The 17,412-nt window shown below is 44.9% G+C and overlaps 2 protein-coding genes across 4 annotated transcripts in view; both read left to right on the top strand.

Annotated features, from left to right (window-relative positions):
• Positions 1–8,034, top strand: part of PIK3CG (phosphatidylinositol-4,5-bisphosphate 3-kinase catalytic subunit gamma) — a gene marked incomplete at its 5' end in the record, with an annotated part of 29,305 nt that extends 21,271 nt beyond the window's left edge. For all 3 annotated transcript variants that reach the window (XM_081023482.1, XM_081023481.1, XM_081023483.1), the window contains 5 exons: positions 362–492; positions 2,266–2,377; positions 3,754–3,911; positions 5,630–7,711; positions 7,776–8,034. In XM_081023482.1, the coding sequence (XP_080879608.1) occupies positions 362–492; positions 2,266–2,377; positions 3,754–3,911; positions 5,630–5,911 (683 nt within the window). In that variant the 3' untranslated portion in view covers positions 5,912–7,711; positions 7,776–8,034. The remainder of the gene's footprint in view (positions 1–361; positions 493–2,265; positions 2,378–3,753; positions 3,912–5,629; positions 7,712–7,775) is intronic.
• A 3,085-nt stretch (positions 8,035–11,119) lies between these two features.
• Positions 11,120–17,412, top strand: part of PRKAR2B (protein kinase cAMP-dependent type II regulatory subunit beta) — a 64,073-nt gene continuing 57,780 nt past the window's right edge. Inside the window, exon 1 of the mRNA XM_081023691.1 lies at positions 11,120–11,748. Coding sequence (XP_080879817.1) covers positions 11,409–11,748 — 340 coding nt within the window. The 5' untranslated portion in view covers positions 11,120–11,408. The remainder of the gene's footprint in view (positions 11,749–17,412) is intronic.

The following is a 17,412-nucleotide window of genomic DNA, read 5'->3' as shown; positions in this document are numbered from 1 at the left end:
AATTTTTTAAAAAATCAGGTTTGCCTTATTTTAAGAATCCTTGCAGGAGAAATAAAATATCTAGTATGAAAATACTAGCAGTTTCAATCCCAGCATTGATCAGGAATTCAAAGAAGAAGAAATTTCTTTTGATCAGTTTTGAATCTGGTTCAAATCAGTTTTGAAAGGTTTAGTCCGCTATTTTGATTCAAAAAGTTATCCTGTTGAATTCAAGCACAGGAAGAAACCTGCTCACTGATCTCAGAAACTATAATGCAAAACTTGGTTGCAATGTCTTAAGAGATGTCTAAGTGCATAGAGAATGGACAAACAGTATTCTGAAATATATAGTAGAATATTAGCATGCCTTTAATTTTTATAGGAATTATTGAAATTGTAAAAGATGCCACGACGATAGCCAAAATCCAGCAAAGCACAGGTGGAAACACAGGAGCCTTTAAGGATGAAGTATTAAACCAGTGGCTAAAGGATAAATGTGTAATTGAAGAAAAGGTGAGTTATTTCTTCTTTTCACTGGTTTAAAAAAATGTAATTATTATGAGTAATTATTTTGAATTGTTGTATGTTGTTTTTTAAACTATTTTTAAATAGTTAAAGTAAAGGTAAAGGGACCCCTACCATTAGGTCCAGTCGTGACCGACTCTGGGGTTGCGGCGCTCATCTCACTTTTTTGGCCAAGGGAGCCAGTGTACAGCTTCTGGGTCATGTGGCCAGCATGACTAAGCCGCTTCTGGCGAACCAGAGCAGCGCACAGAAACTCCATTTACCTTCCCACTGGAGCGGTACCTATTTATCTACTTGCACTTTGACGTGCTTTCGAACTGCTAGGTTGACAGGAGCAGGGACTTAGCAACGGGAGCTCACCCCATCATAGGATTCGAACCGCCAACCTAGGCAAGTCCTAGGCTCTGTGGTTTAACCCACAGCGCCACCCGCGTCCCATTCTTACAGTAGTTGACACAATTCCATTCCTACCAGGAGCACTCAAAGAAACCTTTGGAAGATCCCAATACCACTTTTCAGTGAAATGCCAATTCTTGTGTGAAGCAGACTGTATATAGAGTGTTCTCTTTACAACCTCACTCTACATAACTATGTATAAAATTATTGATACAAGAATTGTTACATTTTAATACATTGTACTTGCTTCAGATAGGTGCCTTTAAAACTTTCCATTTGAGTCTGACTTGGGACTTGAGGAAAAGCTCCCCATTTTCTTTCAGCTTGCTTTGATTAACTTCTCTGTCTTGCTTGTAAAATGGCCACAACAACAAGCATACAAAAATGTTAAGAGGTTGTATCCAACTCAGTTATACTCCGAGGAGGCCCACTGTAATAAATAGACCTTAGTTAGTCATGTCCACAGGTGGCGCTGTGGGTTAAATCACAGAGCCTAGGACTTGCTGATCAGAAGGTCGGCGGTTCAAATCCCCGCGATGGGGTGAGCTCCCGTTGCTCGGTCTCAGCTCCTGCCGACCTAGCAGTTCGAAAGCACGTCAAAGTGCAAGTAAATAAATAGGTACCGCTCCAGCGGGAAGGTAAACGGCGTTTCTGTGCACTGCTCTGGTTCGCCAGAAGCGGCTTAGTCATGCTGGCCACATGATCCGGAAGCTGTACGCCGGCTCCCTCGGCCAATAAAGTGAGATGAGCGCTGCAACCCCAGAGTCGGCCACGACTGGACCTAATGTTCAGGGGTCCCTTTACCTTTACCTAGTCACGTCCATTAATTTCAACAAGCCTACTCTCCAAACAATTACTCATATTGGATACAGCCCATAGTATTTATTTGTTGGCCTCCATCTGTCTCGGGAGACAATGGAAGAAGGCGCCTTTGGGGATAAAGTCAAACTGTTGGAGAGGCTATAGAGGCTGGTAGGGGAGAGACAGGTTTTGTTGCAGGTGGGGCAGCTGAAGGCATCTGGTTTTGCTTCCACAGCTGCACCAACTCTTTGAAAGCGAAGTTTTGCATAAGCTGACATACGGTTGTGAAAAAAGAGCATTTTATTCTTTATAACAGTGAAATTTTGGCGCTAAAGTTGATCACGGAAACACAGAAAGCTATCTTGCATTGAATCAGACCATTTAGCCACCTCGTTCAGTATTGTCTACCTAGGCAGGCAATTGCTCTCCCGGACTTCAGACAAGGACTTCAGCAGCCCAATGTGGAGATGCTGAGGAGTGAACCTGGAATCTTCTGCATGCAAATCATGCACTCTGCCTGTGAGCTTTGGCCCTTCGTTACAGCTGCTTTCTTTAATTTATTAGTTTCAGGCAGCCGTGGATAGATTTGTGTACTCTTGTGCTGGTTACTGCGTGGCAACCTTTGTCCTTGGAATAGGAGACAGGCACAATGACAATATTATGATCACAGAGTCAGGTGAGTGTGTTTTGTTTTTGTTCACACCTGAGTGGCATCTATTTCAATGTAATTTGAATGCAAGCCTGCATTCCATTGCTACTATTAATGTAAGTGATCTTTACTGTCTACTGTTTACCATGACCTCAGAATTATTATTCTTACTTTTTAAAATGCTGCTACATGCCTTGGATTAGAGAAGAGGTTAGGTGTTGGTTAAAACCTGTGGGGAAGAACTGGTGACTGGAACGGGGAATAAACTCTGGGAGAAAATGAACCTGAAAGTACAATGTTTGTGTGAAGGCAACTGCAAGACCGAGACGCGGGTGGCGCTGTGGGTAAAACCTCAGCGCCTAGGACTTGCCGATCGCATGGTCGGCGGTTCGAATCCCTGCGGCGGGGTGCGCTCCCGTCGTTCGGTCCCAGCGCCTGCCAACCTAGCAGTTCAAAAGCACCCCCGGGTGCAAGTAGATAAATAGGGACCGCTTACCAGCGGGAAGGTAAACGGCGTTCTGTGTGCTGCGCTGGCTTGCCAGATGCAGCTTGTCACGCTGGCCACGTGACCCGGAAGTGTCTGCAGACAGCGCTGGCTCCCGGCCTATAGAGTGAGATGAGCGCACAACCCTAGAGTCTGGCAAGACTGGCCCGTACGGGCAGGGGTACCTTTACCTTTACCTAATTGCAAGACCATCCATCATGCACTCCTCACCCATAACTTGGGGTTTGCTTCACAGCTCCCCTAACAGACAGACTTAGCAGCGAGCCAGTCTAAGATTTCAGCCCTCAGCAGTGGCAGAATCCAAGCTGCCTGTCTTTTTTCCTTTTAAAAATCCATCCTTTGTGTTGCTGAAACTGCAAACCTTTTAAAACAGTTAAACAGTCACAACTGCCCTGGGAACTGGGTGAATGAGGTATGCTGATGTTTTGCATCCTGGAAGTGCTCTTTCCATATCTGGCTCCCCTTTCCTGCCACATTTAAGTGAGCCCTCTCAAATCCTGCAGAAACATTTCCCACCCCCAGTCTAGAGCCTAATCCAGAGAATAATGTCTTTTTAGAAAGCTGTAGATCCAATATTGGACCACCACTTTTAGAATGTTATGTCTGTCTTTGTCTTTCATTATCAGAAAGGAGAGAGACCTGCAAATTTTCAGTCATTAGGTTGTAAGAAAAAGTAACCTTTGACAAAGTTAAGAGAGCTATTTCCATGAAAAGGTAAGGTCAATAGAGTTGGGTGGGAGAGAGGCTGAAGAGGGATGACAGTTTTTGAGTCATACAAGATGCACTTTTTCAAACTATATCCAGGTCAAAAAAGCATGCAAGATCGCAAACTAATTTGCACCTGCAATGAGGTCTTTTTAATGATCACTAAGCATCATATTGATTTCTCCTTCCAAAGGTAATCTATTTCATATCGACTTCGGCCATATTCTTGGAAATTACAAGAGCTTCCTTGGAATTAATAAGGAAAGAGTTCCTTTTGTATTAACACCGGATTTTCTGTTTGTCATGGGAACCACTGGAAAGAAAATGAGTCCCCGCTTTCAAAATTTTCAGGTATAAAAACAATAACCCATGAGTGAACCTTATAAGAGAAATGTGCAGTACACCTTAGATTTGAATGTTAGCTGCAACATGTTATCATCCAACATTGCAAAATAAGTTGACCGAGATCCCTACATTTGAATCTGAAGGAAGGGGAAGAAGATAGCAGAGGAAGGATTTTAGGGGGAGGGGCAACAAATATATTTAGCGGCTGCATGCTTTTTCTATTCAGCAGTAGACCATAATATTCCTTGAGTTTTTAAAAAGACAACCCATCTATTCCCCTGTGGCAAGGCTAACTACCCTTTCCCACATATACTTCGTGTGGAGAGAAATGTTGTACAATCGATACTAGATCCTGACTAGCAGTACTGTACGGCTGCATCCTACGCCACATTTCTACACAGCCATATGCAAATCTAAATGTGTACAACAGAATAGCATGTACAGATGCATGTCCTTGTGTGTTGGGGTTGTCTTCAGATTCTCCCTGTTTATGCATGAGATATGTGAAGAGACTCCCTTATTTATATTGGAGCATTGGGACTCCGCCTACCAACTGAAGCTCTTGAGGCGGCTTGCAATATTTTAAAAATGCAATAAAATAGGCAATGGTGCACTAGTTACGAGAGTGGGATGAATATACAGATGCAAGAGGTTGCAGGAGCACAGATATTAGAAACCTCTCTCCCTATCCTCTGACGTTCCATCTGCCACTCTCCCTGCTAAGAATAGAACTTGGGTGACTGGTGGAGTCTTGAAAAAGCAGTCTCTCCTCCATTTCTGCATCCTTTGTCTTGGAAGCACTGATTGCTTCTGAAACTCTGGGTGCTTCCTTCCCTACTTCCTCAGTCACAATAGTTGACCCTCAAGTCCTTAGCTGCAATTGTATGCACATGGGGATTCACATGCCAGCGGTTGACATGCTCTGAATTCCTAGCAGTCTGGAGTTCCATGGAAGTTTATTGGGGATTCCTCACAGAAAGCATCAGGAATGTTGGACAAGCTTCCTCGGAAAAAGTCTTACATACTCTTGCTGATCTCCTCCTTCAATCTGCAGTTGCAAATGGAGGGCTGATTGCATGCTCCACCCACCCACTCAGCTTCTTCAGGGCAATAGCGAAACCCAAAAAGTATGGCTGGCAAAAAGTATGTGAACAGAACGTGCTCCTTCTAACATGCCTCTGGGTCCTCTGCAAAGCTCCAGGGTTCCTTGCCAGATAAATCCCATGCAGAAAAAGTTCTATGATGGACGGAAGTTAGGTCTGTGGTTTTCAAACCAACCCAGAGCAATGCATTTGCAGAAGCACAAAAACAATCGTGACAAAATTAGGTGGACTGGACTTTGTGTATCCTTTCTGGATCCTCTTTATCTATGTAGACTCTGTTCTCCAAAGCAGTGTTCCCCAACCTTGGGCCTCCAGCTGTTTTTGGACTACAGTTCCCATCATCCCTGACCACTGGTCTTGCTAGCTAGGGATTATGGGAGTTGTAGTCCAAAAACAGCTGGAGGCCCAAGGTTGGGGAACACTGCTCCAAAGTATCACTACACCCTAGGGCTGCTGTGTGAGAATGGGTAGAGTCAGTGGGCGTAACAGCCATTGGAAGTGCTATTTCACACGTTTAGATAAGAGGACTGATTTTGGGTACCGTTTTTTCTGACTAACCACAAGTTGCTTCATATCCTGTAGTCATTTCAATGAGGTTTGTTTGTTTGTTTGCCTCTAAAGGATATCTGTGTGAGGGCTTACCTTGCTCTTCGGCATCACACAAACCTGCTCATCATCCTGTTTTCCATGATGCTGATGACTGGAATGCCTCAGCTGACTAGCAAAGAAGATATTGAGTACATCCGCGATGCACTGACGGTTGGCAAAAACGAAGAAGATGCTAAGAAGTATTTCCTAGACCAGATCGAGATTTGTAGGGATAAAGGGTGGACTGTGCAGTTCAATTGGTTTCTGCATCTTGTGCTTGGAATCAAACAGGGCGTGGAGAAACATTCTGCCTAATGGTGAACGGATGCACACATAACTAGAAAGTAACCTGCTGTTACAATCGGTTCTTAGCCTTTTGGGCCACCCCAGTTCCAGGGACTTTCCCCTGCCTAAAATCCAACTCTCATTTAAAAAAAAAAGAACTTTTGTCGAGGTGTTGATACTGCACCGTGGTTGATTTAGCATACACAAAAGCCTTGTTGAAATGGCCTTCATGCTCCCCCCTTATTTGCCACAGGTGTTTAATAACCTATTGCTAGAATTTAGATGGCACCACTGCTTTGCTGATTGTTTTGTGTAGCTCCTGCAGCAGGATAGAAAGACCTTCTGAAAATACTGGACCATATGCAGAATAATTTTTAAAGTAATTTTTTCTCTTTCTCGTTTAATTTTTAAGTAAACTGTAATTTACAAATATTTTCTCTGAGTGAGATCAAATGTAGCGTGAGCAGGTGTCCACTTGCGAACTTGGGGTTTCCTTCCTCCTCTCCTACCTGAAGCCGCCCAAGCCTGCTCCAGAGCTTGGAGGACCTTCCAGATAAGATTTGGAGAGATGGAGGTGGGCAAAGAGAAGCTGGAAGTCTTGCTCTCTGCTTTCATAAGACTAGCAAAGGGACTCCATTGTTTTAAGGATAGGAAGTTGGAAGAGGAAGCATCATAGCGGTGTCATTCTAGGTCGAGAAATCCTCTCTGTTGCTGGGATGAATATTACACACAAGACAAATCATTCATCTATCTGGAAACTGAAGTGCCACTGTCCGTGGATTCCTCTGGTAGCTAATCACAGAGTGTTTCATATAATCCCTTTGAAGAAAGAAGATGGAAGAGCAAATTGCTGGAGCCAATTTGCATTGGTAGGGGGACAGGGACTGCTAGCGTTGATAGGTAGTAAACAGCTGATCCATTACTTGTAACCACTGCGTGTGAAGTCTGTACCAATTATTACTCTACGTGTGGAAGGATAAAATCTCTGTAACAGGGATTATTTGTCCAAGAGAAGCACTGCTTGGAAAATAATTTTACCCATCTAAATTTCATTCTTTGCAGTGTCGGTTAGGTTTAAAGTTTTCAACCTTTCTTCTGAAGTTTTTTCCCCCTTTTTAAAAAGTGAGTGGTAGTTTTCATTGCCTGGTGCAGTGATATATTTATACTAATTAATAGTAAACTCAGTGAAATATTAACCTGTATTTAAAAGCTTTATAATGGTGGTACTAGAAGAAACACTGTCCAAGAACCTCTCCTTCATTTACCAAATGTTTTGACAAGCCAAAAGCTTATTTATTTTTCTCAGTGCCAGGTGTTTTAGTTTTCAAATACATACCACTGCCACAATCCAGAACCACCATGGTCATACCCAGCTTAAAAAAAACAGGGTTTTTTAAAAAAATGGGTCATTCTCTTATATCTAGTACTGCACCACAATCAAAACAGAATATAAAGAGACTATATATTAAATATAACTACTAGGGGTGGTATTCAGAGTAGATGTACTATAATTAATGAACTGAAGTGAGTTTTGTTCATTACTTTTAATGGGTCTACCCTGAGTAAAAAGTAGTTGAACGCTACCCCTAGGTGTGTTAAGATCTTCACTAGGAAGATGGTGAGAATTTTATAATTGATTCTAGAACTGTAAAATTACAAGCATTGCTAATAATACAGATGTCTGAATTGTGTTTATATAGCCAAAGCAAAAATGGCTTGAAATTCTGGCTTCCATGTGTTATGTAACAGCAATTGGTATGTAACAATGTGTGTATGTGAAATGTTAAAAAGCATAATAGATTTGGCTTAATCTTTTTCTCATCTACATGAGTCATAGAATCATAGAGTTGGAAGAGACCACAAGGGCCATCGAGTCCAACCCCCTGCCAAGCAGGAAACTTAACACGGTGACCCAAATTAACGAAGTAATGTGTTGTAATTAAGAAATTATTTCTTTCCTTGTCCATTTAAATTGTTGTTTTATGTGCAGTGATTTCTTATACAGTATTAAGTAATTTTGGCTGAAATAGGAAAACATATTCTAACAAAGTTGCTTGTAAATGTTTTAAAACTCAGTATGTGTACACAGTTTTAAAAACTGTCCTAATTTTGAAATGATTTGCATATATGATTGATTAAAAAATACTCATACATCTCTTTTTCTCTTGTAATTTTATTTTAAAACTCTTTTACTATGAAAATATTCCATACTGATTAGGAGGAAGTGAGGCTTCTAGTTTGTCCTTGTAAATCAGGGATTTAAGGAGTGTAAGTTACACAGTGGTGATAATCCAAGATTATGCCTTTCTTTCTTTCATTGACTTTCAAATTCATAATTTCATACGTGGTGTTATTCTGTAAAGAGAATATGCATTTTCAGGGCATTTTCACACCCAACAGAAAATGTACTTTTTGCATTTCTACAGTGAGTGAGTTGTATGTACTGTCTACTAGCAATTATTGGCTAGAAAGTAAACTTGGTTTTAAAAGGGCTTCTTTGCACTCTTTCTGCTGCATTAACATTCGCACATGTAAACAAATAGCACAGGAAAACTCACTATTGGCTGAAAATGCCCTAAATAATATCAAGTGCTAGAGTGCTAATATATGGTAAATGGCAGCAGGAACATTATTTCACCCTAACCACCAGATATCTACCAATAACAATTACAGTAAGTTGAGTAACTCTGCATAACTTTTCTAATTTTGCACTAAGTATTTGTAATAATTTAATCTGCTTTTGTTTGCCCAATGGATACCTTACTCAGCAGCACTGCCTCTGGCTCCTAAGATTTCTTCCAAGAATTCCTCATCTATTTCAATCTCAACCCTAGAGCTGGAAATACAGGTCTTTAAAGCTAGGAAGCCTACGTAATTCTGTAGCCAGTACTATAAGCTGTGGCCCTTGGGGGCTAGACCCTTTCCCAGTGGTTGCATTCTGAATGCCCACGGCCCTCAGCTATGTGAGTTTGCACACTGCAGAGAGAAAGGGCTTGTGGACCCTTTTGTATAAGTGTGACCTTTTGTCCAGCATTGAAGTAAGACCAGACCACAGACCAAAAATATTCTTTGGAAGGATTTAAAATGAGACATACTGCAAAGCTGAGGCCAGCTTAGCAACTTTGCTGCCAAGCTACAGAAGCAAGAACACTGCATAGGGACAAAGTAAAGTAAAGGTAAAGGGACCCAGACCATTAGGTCCGGTTGTGGCCGATTCTGGGGTTGCGGCGCTCATCTCGCTTTACTGGCCGAGGGAGCCGGTGTAGAGCTTCCGGTTCATGTGGCCAGCATGACTAAGCCGCTTCTGGCGAACCAGAGCAGCACACGGAAACACCATTTACCTTCCCACTGGAGCAATACCTATTTATCTACTTGCACTTTGATGTGCTTTTGAACTGCTAGGTTGGCAGGAGCAGGGACCGAGCAACGGGAGCTCACCCCATTGTGGGGATTTGAACCACCAACCTTCCGATCGGCAAGTCCTAGGCTGGGATTGAGCAACCGGGAGCTCACCCTGTCGTGGGGATTCGAACCGCTGACCTTCCGATCGGCAAGTGGTTTAACCCACAGCGCCACACGCGTCCCAGGGACAAAGTAGTTTTCAGTAAAAAAAAAAAAATTCTGTTGTGAACCACCTTGAGATCTTTGGGTGAAAGGCGGTATACTAATAATATCAATACTAATAGTATTAGTGTGAGCTCACTAAAATCTTTAGGCATGCCACTTTTTCTCAGCTTGAGCTCCACATCTGAACAATGGGGGTAATACTGCTACCTGACCTTACAGGGTACTTTTAACGATTACAAAATATGTGAAGCACTTTGCACACTCAAGCAGTATATAAATGCTTATTAATGCCGCTGTTACTAAGTTCCATCTGTGTTTGTTGTATATCGGTTAAGGCAGCAAATAATACCAGATCAGAATAACTATTTAAAGGTAAAGGGACGCCTGACCATTAGGTCCAGTCATGGATGACTCTGGGGTTGTGGAGCTCATATCGCTTTATTGGCTGAGGGAGCCGGTGTACAGCTTCTGGGTCATGTGGCCAGCATGAATACGCTGTGGGTTTAACCCACAACACCACTTATTATTTAATAAGAAGCTAATATTTAATAATTTTAATTTAATTAAATAATATTTAAGAGGGATGCGGGTGGTGCTGTGGGTTAAACCACAGAGCCTAGGACTTGCCGATCAGAAGGTCAGCGGGTCGAATCTCCGCGATGGGGTGAGCTCCCGTTGCTCGGTCCTGCTCCTGCCAACCTAGCAGTTCGAAAGCACGTCAAAGTGCAAGGAGATAAATAGGTACCGCTCCAGCGGGAAGGTAAACAGCGTTTCTGTGTGCTGCTCTGGTTCGCCAGAAGCGGCTTAGTCATGCTGGCCACATGACCCGGAAGCTGTACGCAGGCTCCCTCGGCCAATAAAGCGAGATGAGCGCCGCAACCCCAGAGTCAGTCACGACTGGACTTAATGGTCAGGGGTCCCTTTACCTTTAATATTTAATAATTAACAGTTCATGCCTTTTTAAATATGCTTGTGGGAGGGGGGTTATTGGTTATATTATGAGGTTTTATTCTGTATTTTAAAGCATGTTTATGCTGTGAACCGCCCTGAGATCTTCAGGTGAAGGGCAGTATACACAATTAATTGATTAATTAAGCAGCAAGGAGACTAGGCCCCCTGGCCACGCTCCAAGCTTTATGAACTTCCTGTAAGGAGCAGCAGCAACAGCAGCAGCATCTTCTGCCACAAAAGACGAGCAGAGCTGCCAACTGACCAGAAAGAAAAGGCGAAGGGAGGGGAAACAGGCCCGGCATGTTCCTGCGCCTTTAACAGCAGCCTGATTTGTGGGAGGAAGCTTTTCAGGGAAATGGCAGCTCAGCCGATTTCTAGAAACCATGCTGCTGTTTCATAGAAAGAGGAGCTGGGGGGTTGGGAATGGTAAAAAAATAAGATGGCCAGCAAGCCTAAAGCAGTCTCCGGCTGACTCTTCCATTGCACTGGATTGACTTATCATGTAAGGCTTTCCCCAGCGCCGATGCAGCCCCCACAACTCCAACCGGGCCTTGCTTGCTTGCTTGCTCGCGTGCCTTCCTCCGATTGCATTTGCAACGCTGCAGCAGCAGCAGCAGCCGCGCGCGCGGCGGAAGGTTGTCATGGTTTCGCGGGTCACATGCGCGCGAGGTTTCCCCCAGCGCTGGGGGGCGGGAGATGCGGCTGCAGTCGCCGTCGGGACTGGCTCGTTCCCGGCTGCTGCTGCTGCTGCACGGAGCAGGGCGGGGGTGCAAGGAACCCAAGCAAGCAAGCAAGCAAGCAAGCGAGCAAGCGAGCAAGCGAGCAAGCTAACCGGCAGCAGCAGCAGCAGCAGCAGCCTTGCAAGTGCCGCCTTGCAAGTGCCCGGTTGCAAGCTCGGCGGGGGGGAGCGGGTGGCTCGGGGACCCCCGCTGGGCTCCCCCCTCCTCCTCCCTCTCCGCCCGCCCACCTGCCTTCCTGCCCCCCGCCCCACCCCGCGCGCTCCCCCGGGATGAGCATCTCCGTCCCGGAGGGGCTGACGGAGCTGCTGCAGGGCTTCACGGTGGAGGTGCTGCGGAGCCAGCCGGGGGACTTGCTGGAATTCGCCCTCCAGTACTTCGGGCGCCTCAAGGCGGAGGCGGGTCCGGGGGCGGCGGGGGGGCGGCAGCAGCAGCAGGAGGACGGGAGCGCCGCCGCCGCCGGCCAGCGCCACTTCAATGCGGGCCCCCCCGAGACGCTGCGCAGGGCCCCCTCCGAGGGCGGCCGGGGGGTCAACTTCGCCCAGGAGCCCATGCAGACCGACTCCGAAGCGGACGACGACGACGACGAGGAGGAGGCGGAAGGATTCGCCGGTAAGCCCAGCCTCCGTCGGAAAACGCCCCCCGCCAAGGGAGGGCGAAGGGGGGCAGCAGCGGAGGCCACTCCAGGCAGGGGGGGGGGAGTCTGCTTCCAGCCCCATTTCGCCCAGAAAAGGGGGACAGGGCTGACCCCGAGGCCCACGCGCCCTTCCCCTCGGCGCTGAGGTGAAGGTGGGGGAACTGGGGGGCCGCCCCCTCGGGTCGCCTTGGCGTGGCTTCGCGGGAGGGAACAAAGGCAGCGGGTCCTTTCCCGCCAGGGAGTCTCTTCCTGCCCCCCCCCCCCCAAAAAGCTGCATTTCTGCCAGTAAACTGCTTTGAGGTCTTTTTTCTTTTTGTATTAAGAAGTATATAAATAAAATAATAATAATACAGGATATTTACCCCTGCAATCGTAGTCATTTCTTAAGCTACGTGAACCAACCTCCCCCCTCCCCACATCACCCCACCAGCTGTCAGATCCCCTCATATTTTGCACCACCTAAGCAGCAAAAGGTTCCCAGGGGCTGGGTTGCCAGCTTTTGGGCTGGCCCCTGCTCCTGTGCCCTTAGAAGAATCGCTTGCTCTGCAGATCAGCAGTTGGAGTAAGTTGGGGAAGTTTTCTGGCAAGGGCGCTTAGGTCTGGAAACCCAGAGAGGAAGGTGTGGGGTGTCTTTCATTCACAAATTTGGGGAGGAAAAACAATTGTTTTCTTATGAATGAAACCGTTCAGCAAATGCCTGGGTAAACACTTGGTAGAGCTGCCAAGAGCCAGATGACACGGCTTCTGAGGCGGGATTTTTTTCTTCTTCACCGTGTGAGCTGTCACTTGGCAGATCTCGCCATAGGGCAAGTAGCCATATCTTTGGTGATAGTCAGAGACATCTTTGGGAAGTGGAGGAGCGGGTCTTGGTATACCTGAGCAAGAAGCTCAGGATTTAGGGTATGAATAGCATCTCCATACCACTCTCCTTTCCTGGGATGAGCTGCGTGAGAAGCTGCTCACGTGATGTGCCGCTCAGTTCTGCTTATTTGGATTTTGAAAGGCGCCCCCCCCCTCCAAAGCTGTCCTAGAGGCAGAGAAAGAAGGAGAGGCGTGATGAGCTTGCTCGCTTGTCACCATCCCTGCCCACTCAGTAATGAGGGGCTGTTAGCAGACTTATTCTTCGCAAACCAGCAAGAGGAAATGAGTTGCTGGATGCCTGAGCTTTCTGTTTTTCCTTTGCTTCCTTGCGGATAATCTTCCCTACTTCTCTCACATAATGGGAGGACTAAGCTGAACCAGCCAAGCTGGCCTTGGTGTGTTGAATGAGAAGGCGCTAACTTTCTGTTTTTCCCATGTGTCAGATGGGGGCATCACCTTGAAGCAATGACTTTCCCTGAACACATTCAAATTCCCTTCCCTTGACAATTAAGGGACTTGGGTGGTGCTGTGGGTTAAACCACAGAGCCTAGGACTTGCTGATCAGAAGGTCGGCGGTTCAAATCCCCGCGATGGGGTGAGCTTCTGTTGCTCCTGCCAACCTAGCAGTTCGAAAGCACCTCAAAGTGCAAGTAGATAAATAGGTACCGCTCCGGCGGGAAGGCCGTGCGCTGCTCTGGTTCACCAGAAGTGGCTTAGTCATGCTGGCCACATGACCCGGAAGCTGTACGCCGGCTCCCTCGGCCAATAAAGCGAGATGAGCGCCGCAACCCCAGAGTCGGTCACGACTGGACCTAATGGTCAGGGGTCCCTTTACCTTTACCTTTACCCTCCACAAATTTGGGATTTGGGGAAGATATAGAAGTAACAGGGATAACCCATATTTGTGGGTTTGTGCTCCAATGTATATATATTTCTCCCTGTCTTTCTCTTTCTCATGGGTTTCTCAGTTTTGGGGTGGCAAAACTATTCCAAAATTAAGAAAAGTCTAGGAAAGTATTGATTCTTTGTGCTTTGAATAAGCATAGTTAGGAACAAGCTGGCAGTCATTGCAAGTAGTCCTTTCAGGAGATAATGTTACTTGCAAAAGGGCTCATTGAGTGACGGTGGCTAATTTTTCCTTTGTTTTTCCTCCTCCTTGGAAACACACAAAGGGCTTTGCAACTGCTAACAAACCTATATTGATCAACAGTTCCGTTAATGTGAAAGTGGACACTTTCTAAAAGGAGGATGAGGCTTTAAAAGGAAAGAGAACCAGCAAGGGTAGAGAGAGTGCTGATGCAAAAAGCTGAGAAATGCATTGGTTGTGCAATGGGGAATATGCATTCAAGAGCTGCTGTAGGGGTGTTAGTTGACTGTAGGGGAATATGGCAATATTTGGCCTATGTCTTTAGTTTGTTGTTTTTCAAGAAATGGTTAGCTTTGTGATATTTATCTGTAACTGAGATCCTCAATTCCTTCATGGTTACAGGAACCACAGTTGTTTATATGGTTCCCATGTGGATATACTGCAATTTATTGTGGGAACCAACACTCATAGATGTTTTGCATGCCTTGGTTTGCTCCCAGGCATCTGTTCAGCAGCGAGCTGAGGCCAACCCTGGCTCTGGGACTTGTGTATCTGTATGATGTTCAGGTTTATTGCATTCACATGCTACGTTTTAAGTCAAAGCAAGGGCAAATTCGGCCCTCCAGATGTTTTGGGACTACAACTCCCATGATCCCTAGCTAACAGGACCAGTGGTCAGGGATGATGGGAGTTGTAGTCCCAAAACATCTGGAGGGCCAAGTTTGCCTGTGCCTGTTTTAAGTAGGCATATGAAACACCTTCCACTAGACACCTCAGTGGTCCAGCACCGTGACTGTGAGGTTAAGAAAGCCACGATTTTGATGCAAAATGGGAGAGTGGGTTTGTGGGATTTTGTACAGACTCGCTATGTAATATGGGATCCTCAAAACAAAGCTGACTAAAGCCTTGCTTACCCTTGCAGCTTGGAAGATGGTGGTAGAGAGGACTGTAGGTGGTGCATAAACATTTTCGGTGGGTCCCGTACATTAGAATCAACAACCCTGTGCTTCCTTTAAATAGAAATCTAGCCTAGCTGGCTGTGGGTTAGAACCTCTTTCCCTGATTACTGTCGTTTATTTATGAGTGCCGTCTATGTGCAATGTGCACGTAGCTTACCACGAACAGGTATGACAGGTCCCTGCCCCAGGGGCCTTCCATAGAAACCGAGAAATAACAGAAGAACGGGGAAATGGAAGCACGCATGGATAGACAGGGGAAGAATGTGCAATCATTTCAGTGGCTCATACTTTGGTTTAGTAGGGAGCAGCAGTTGGGAGGGCAGTGGAGGAAGACAATGAATAGGGATGAGATAAAGAGAAGGGGCAGGGTGGTGTCAAAATCTGCTTCCTTGTTTTAGTTTTGTTGCATATGCAGGCAATGTGGGAAAGCATTCAGAAAATACATTCCCTGCTTGCCACAAGAAGGGGCACAGTTTTCTCTATCAACTCAGGATTGCTACCTCCTTCTACTAAGTGTGTGTCCATGGGTTTAAGACCCATTCTGTACATTCCATAGGCAAAATGGTTGGAAAATGGACCGAACCTTTTCACTTTGTAGGCATGGAAACCAATGCTCCTCTTCGCACACAAAAAAAGTTTTCTGAATGTAGTAAAACTACAAAGCTATTTAGAGTTTTCCTCCCTAGTTTACTTAAGAGGAAGATTATTCAAAAGTACAACACTCCCCCACCCCACCCTGGTCTGAAGTGGCGCAGTCCAGAATTCTACCACATTCTGTGAAATGTGTGGAACTCTAAATGTTGCAGGTACCAGAGCCAATGATATGGAAATAGTTCTTCTTTTAGAAGCACATTGTTCTGTACAATTAATCAGCAGTAATGAATATTACGCAAGTCAACTGGAATGAGTACAAATTGAAAATCAAATAGTCAAAACAAAAAGCAAAGTTGTAATTATTATTCTTACAGGTAACTAAATCTAGGAAGTGCACATATTTATGTGTGCAGCTCTTCAAGCGTGCCCAAATTTGTATATTGAGAGTTTTGGTGCCTTTATTCCCCCTCCTTACAATTGAACGTGCTTGAATGAGTTGTTATATCTTAAAATATTTACAGGTATTATTATACAACAATTTTCAGGCAAAGGTTTGTATGTTTAAAACATACTGACCATGCAATCCTATACTTGGAAAAGAAAGTCCCAAGTGGGGGACTTATACTCGGGTCGGTGTATAGGATTGTTGTATTTTTTTGAATGTCTTTCCCCATATGGAATATTTCCTATGGCCAATTATGTCTCTTTACTGGAGAAAAAGTTTTTTTGAAAAAAAACCAACACTTTTATTTTTCAGTTTTTGAATATACCTATAACAATCACCATGCAGTGGTACCTCGGGTTAAGTACTTAATTCGTTCCGGAGGTCCATTCTTAACCTGAAACTGTTCTTAACATGAAGCACCACTTTAGCTAATGGGGCCTCCTGCTGCTGCCGCGCCGCCGGAGTACGATTTCTGTTCTCATCCTGAAGCAAAGTTCTTAACCTGAGGTACTATTTCTGGGTTAGCGGAGTCTGTAGCCTGAAGCGTATGTAACCCGAGGTACTACTGTATACCATATTTTTCCATGTACAAGTAAGTTTTTAAACCAAAAAAATTAGGTTTAAAATTGGGCTCGTCTTATACACGGGTAGTGCTGAGGGGTGTTTTCTTAATTTGGAGTCTCCAAAAATAGGGGGCGTCTTATACATGAAAAAATACGGTACCTCAACCTCTCAAGAAACAGTCCATGCATATACGGTGTAAACAATATAGTCAAGCATTAAGCAAGTGTTTGAGTTCCTTGGTGTTGTGTTAGCCTCCCTGTAAGAGCTGTGCCTCTAGTGCTTCCAATATTGTGTTAATATATTTCTAGCTGCAGAAATGAAAAATGAAGTAGGTCCTTAAACTGTAAGTTCTTAGGATCATCTATAAACAAGATTTAATAAAGCTAGCCTTGGATCAGGCTGTATCACCAGTCCCATAAGAGAAGGGAAAGCACTTCAGCATGTGAAATTAACATTGCATACTTCCTTAGGTTTTGTTTTTAATTAAAAATTGTAAATCAAATGACCATGCTGAATTGGATCTTTCCCAATTTAGGGCAGTGGACTGTGTTCCAGAAAGCATGTGTTATCACCATTGATGGCACGAGGGCCTTCTGGCGGTTCCCTCACTGCGAGAAGCCAAGTTAGGGAACCAGGCAGAGGGCCTTCTCGGTAGTGGCGCCCTCCCTGTGGAACCGGCCCTCCCACTGGATGTCAAAGAGAACAACAACTACCAGACTTTTAGAAGACATCTGAAGGCAGACCTGTTTAGGGAAGCTTTTAATGTTTGATGTATTACAGTATTTTAATATTTTTTTGGAAGCCGCCCAGAGTGGCTGGGGAAGCCCAGCCAGATGGGCGGGGTATAAATAATATATTATTATTATTATTATTATTGTTATTATTGCGTGTTCCCAACTCTGCTCAGAATGTTTCAGGTGCTGACAAGCTGAAATTCTTTGGGTGCTGAAATATAGTCCTCAAAGTGATAGTAAAACACAGGAACGCATTATGGTGGCTGTGTGACCATATAGAACTAAGGGTCAAAAGGAGAATTGGGATTTGCCTTAGGGGAAATTGATGTTTGCCAACCAACCAAACTATCAATGGCTACTAGGCATGTTCTCTGACTTCACAGGCAGATGTGCTT

Source organism: Podarcis pityusensis (assembly GCF_964106645.2).
Source record: "Podarcis pityusensis genome assembly, chromosome: 10".
NCBI classification, from domain to species: Eukaryota; Metazoa; Chordata; class Lepidosauria; order Squamata; family Lacertidae; genus Podarcis; species Podarcis pityusensis.
This window is presented reverse-complemented; position numbering and strand designations above follow the sequence as displayed.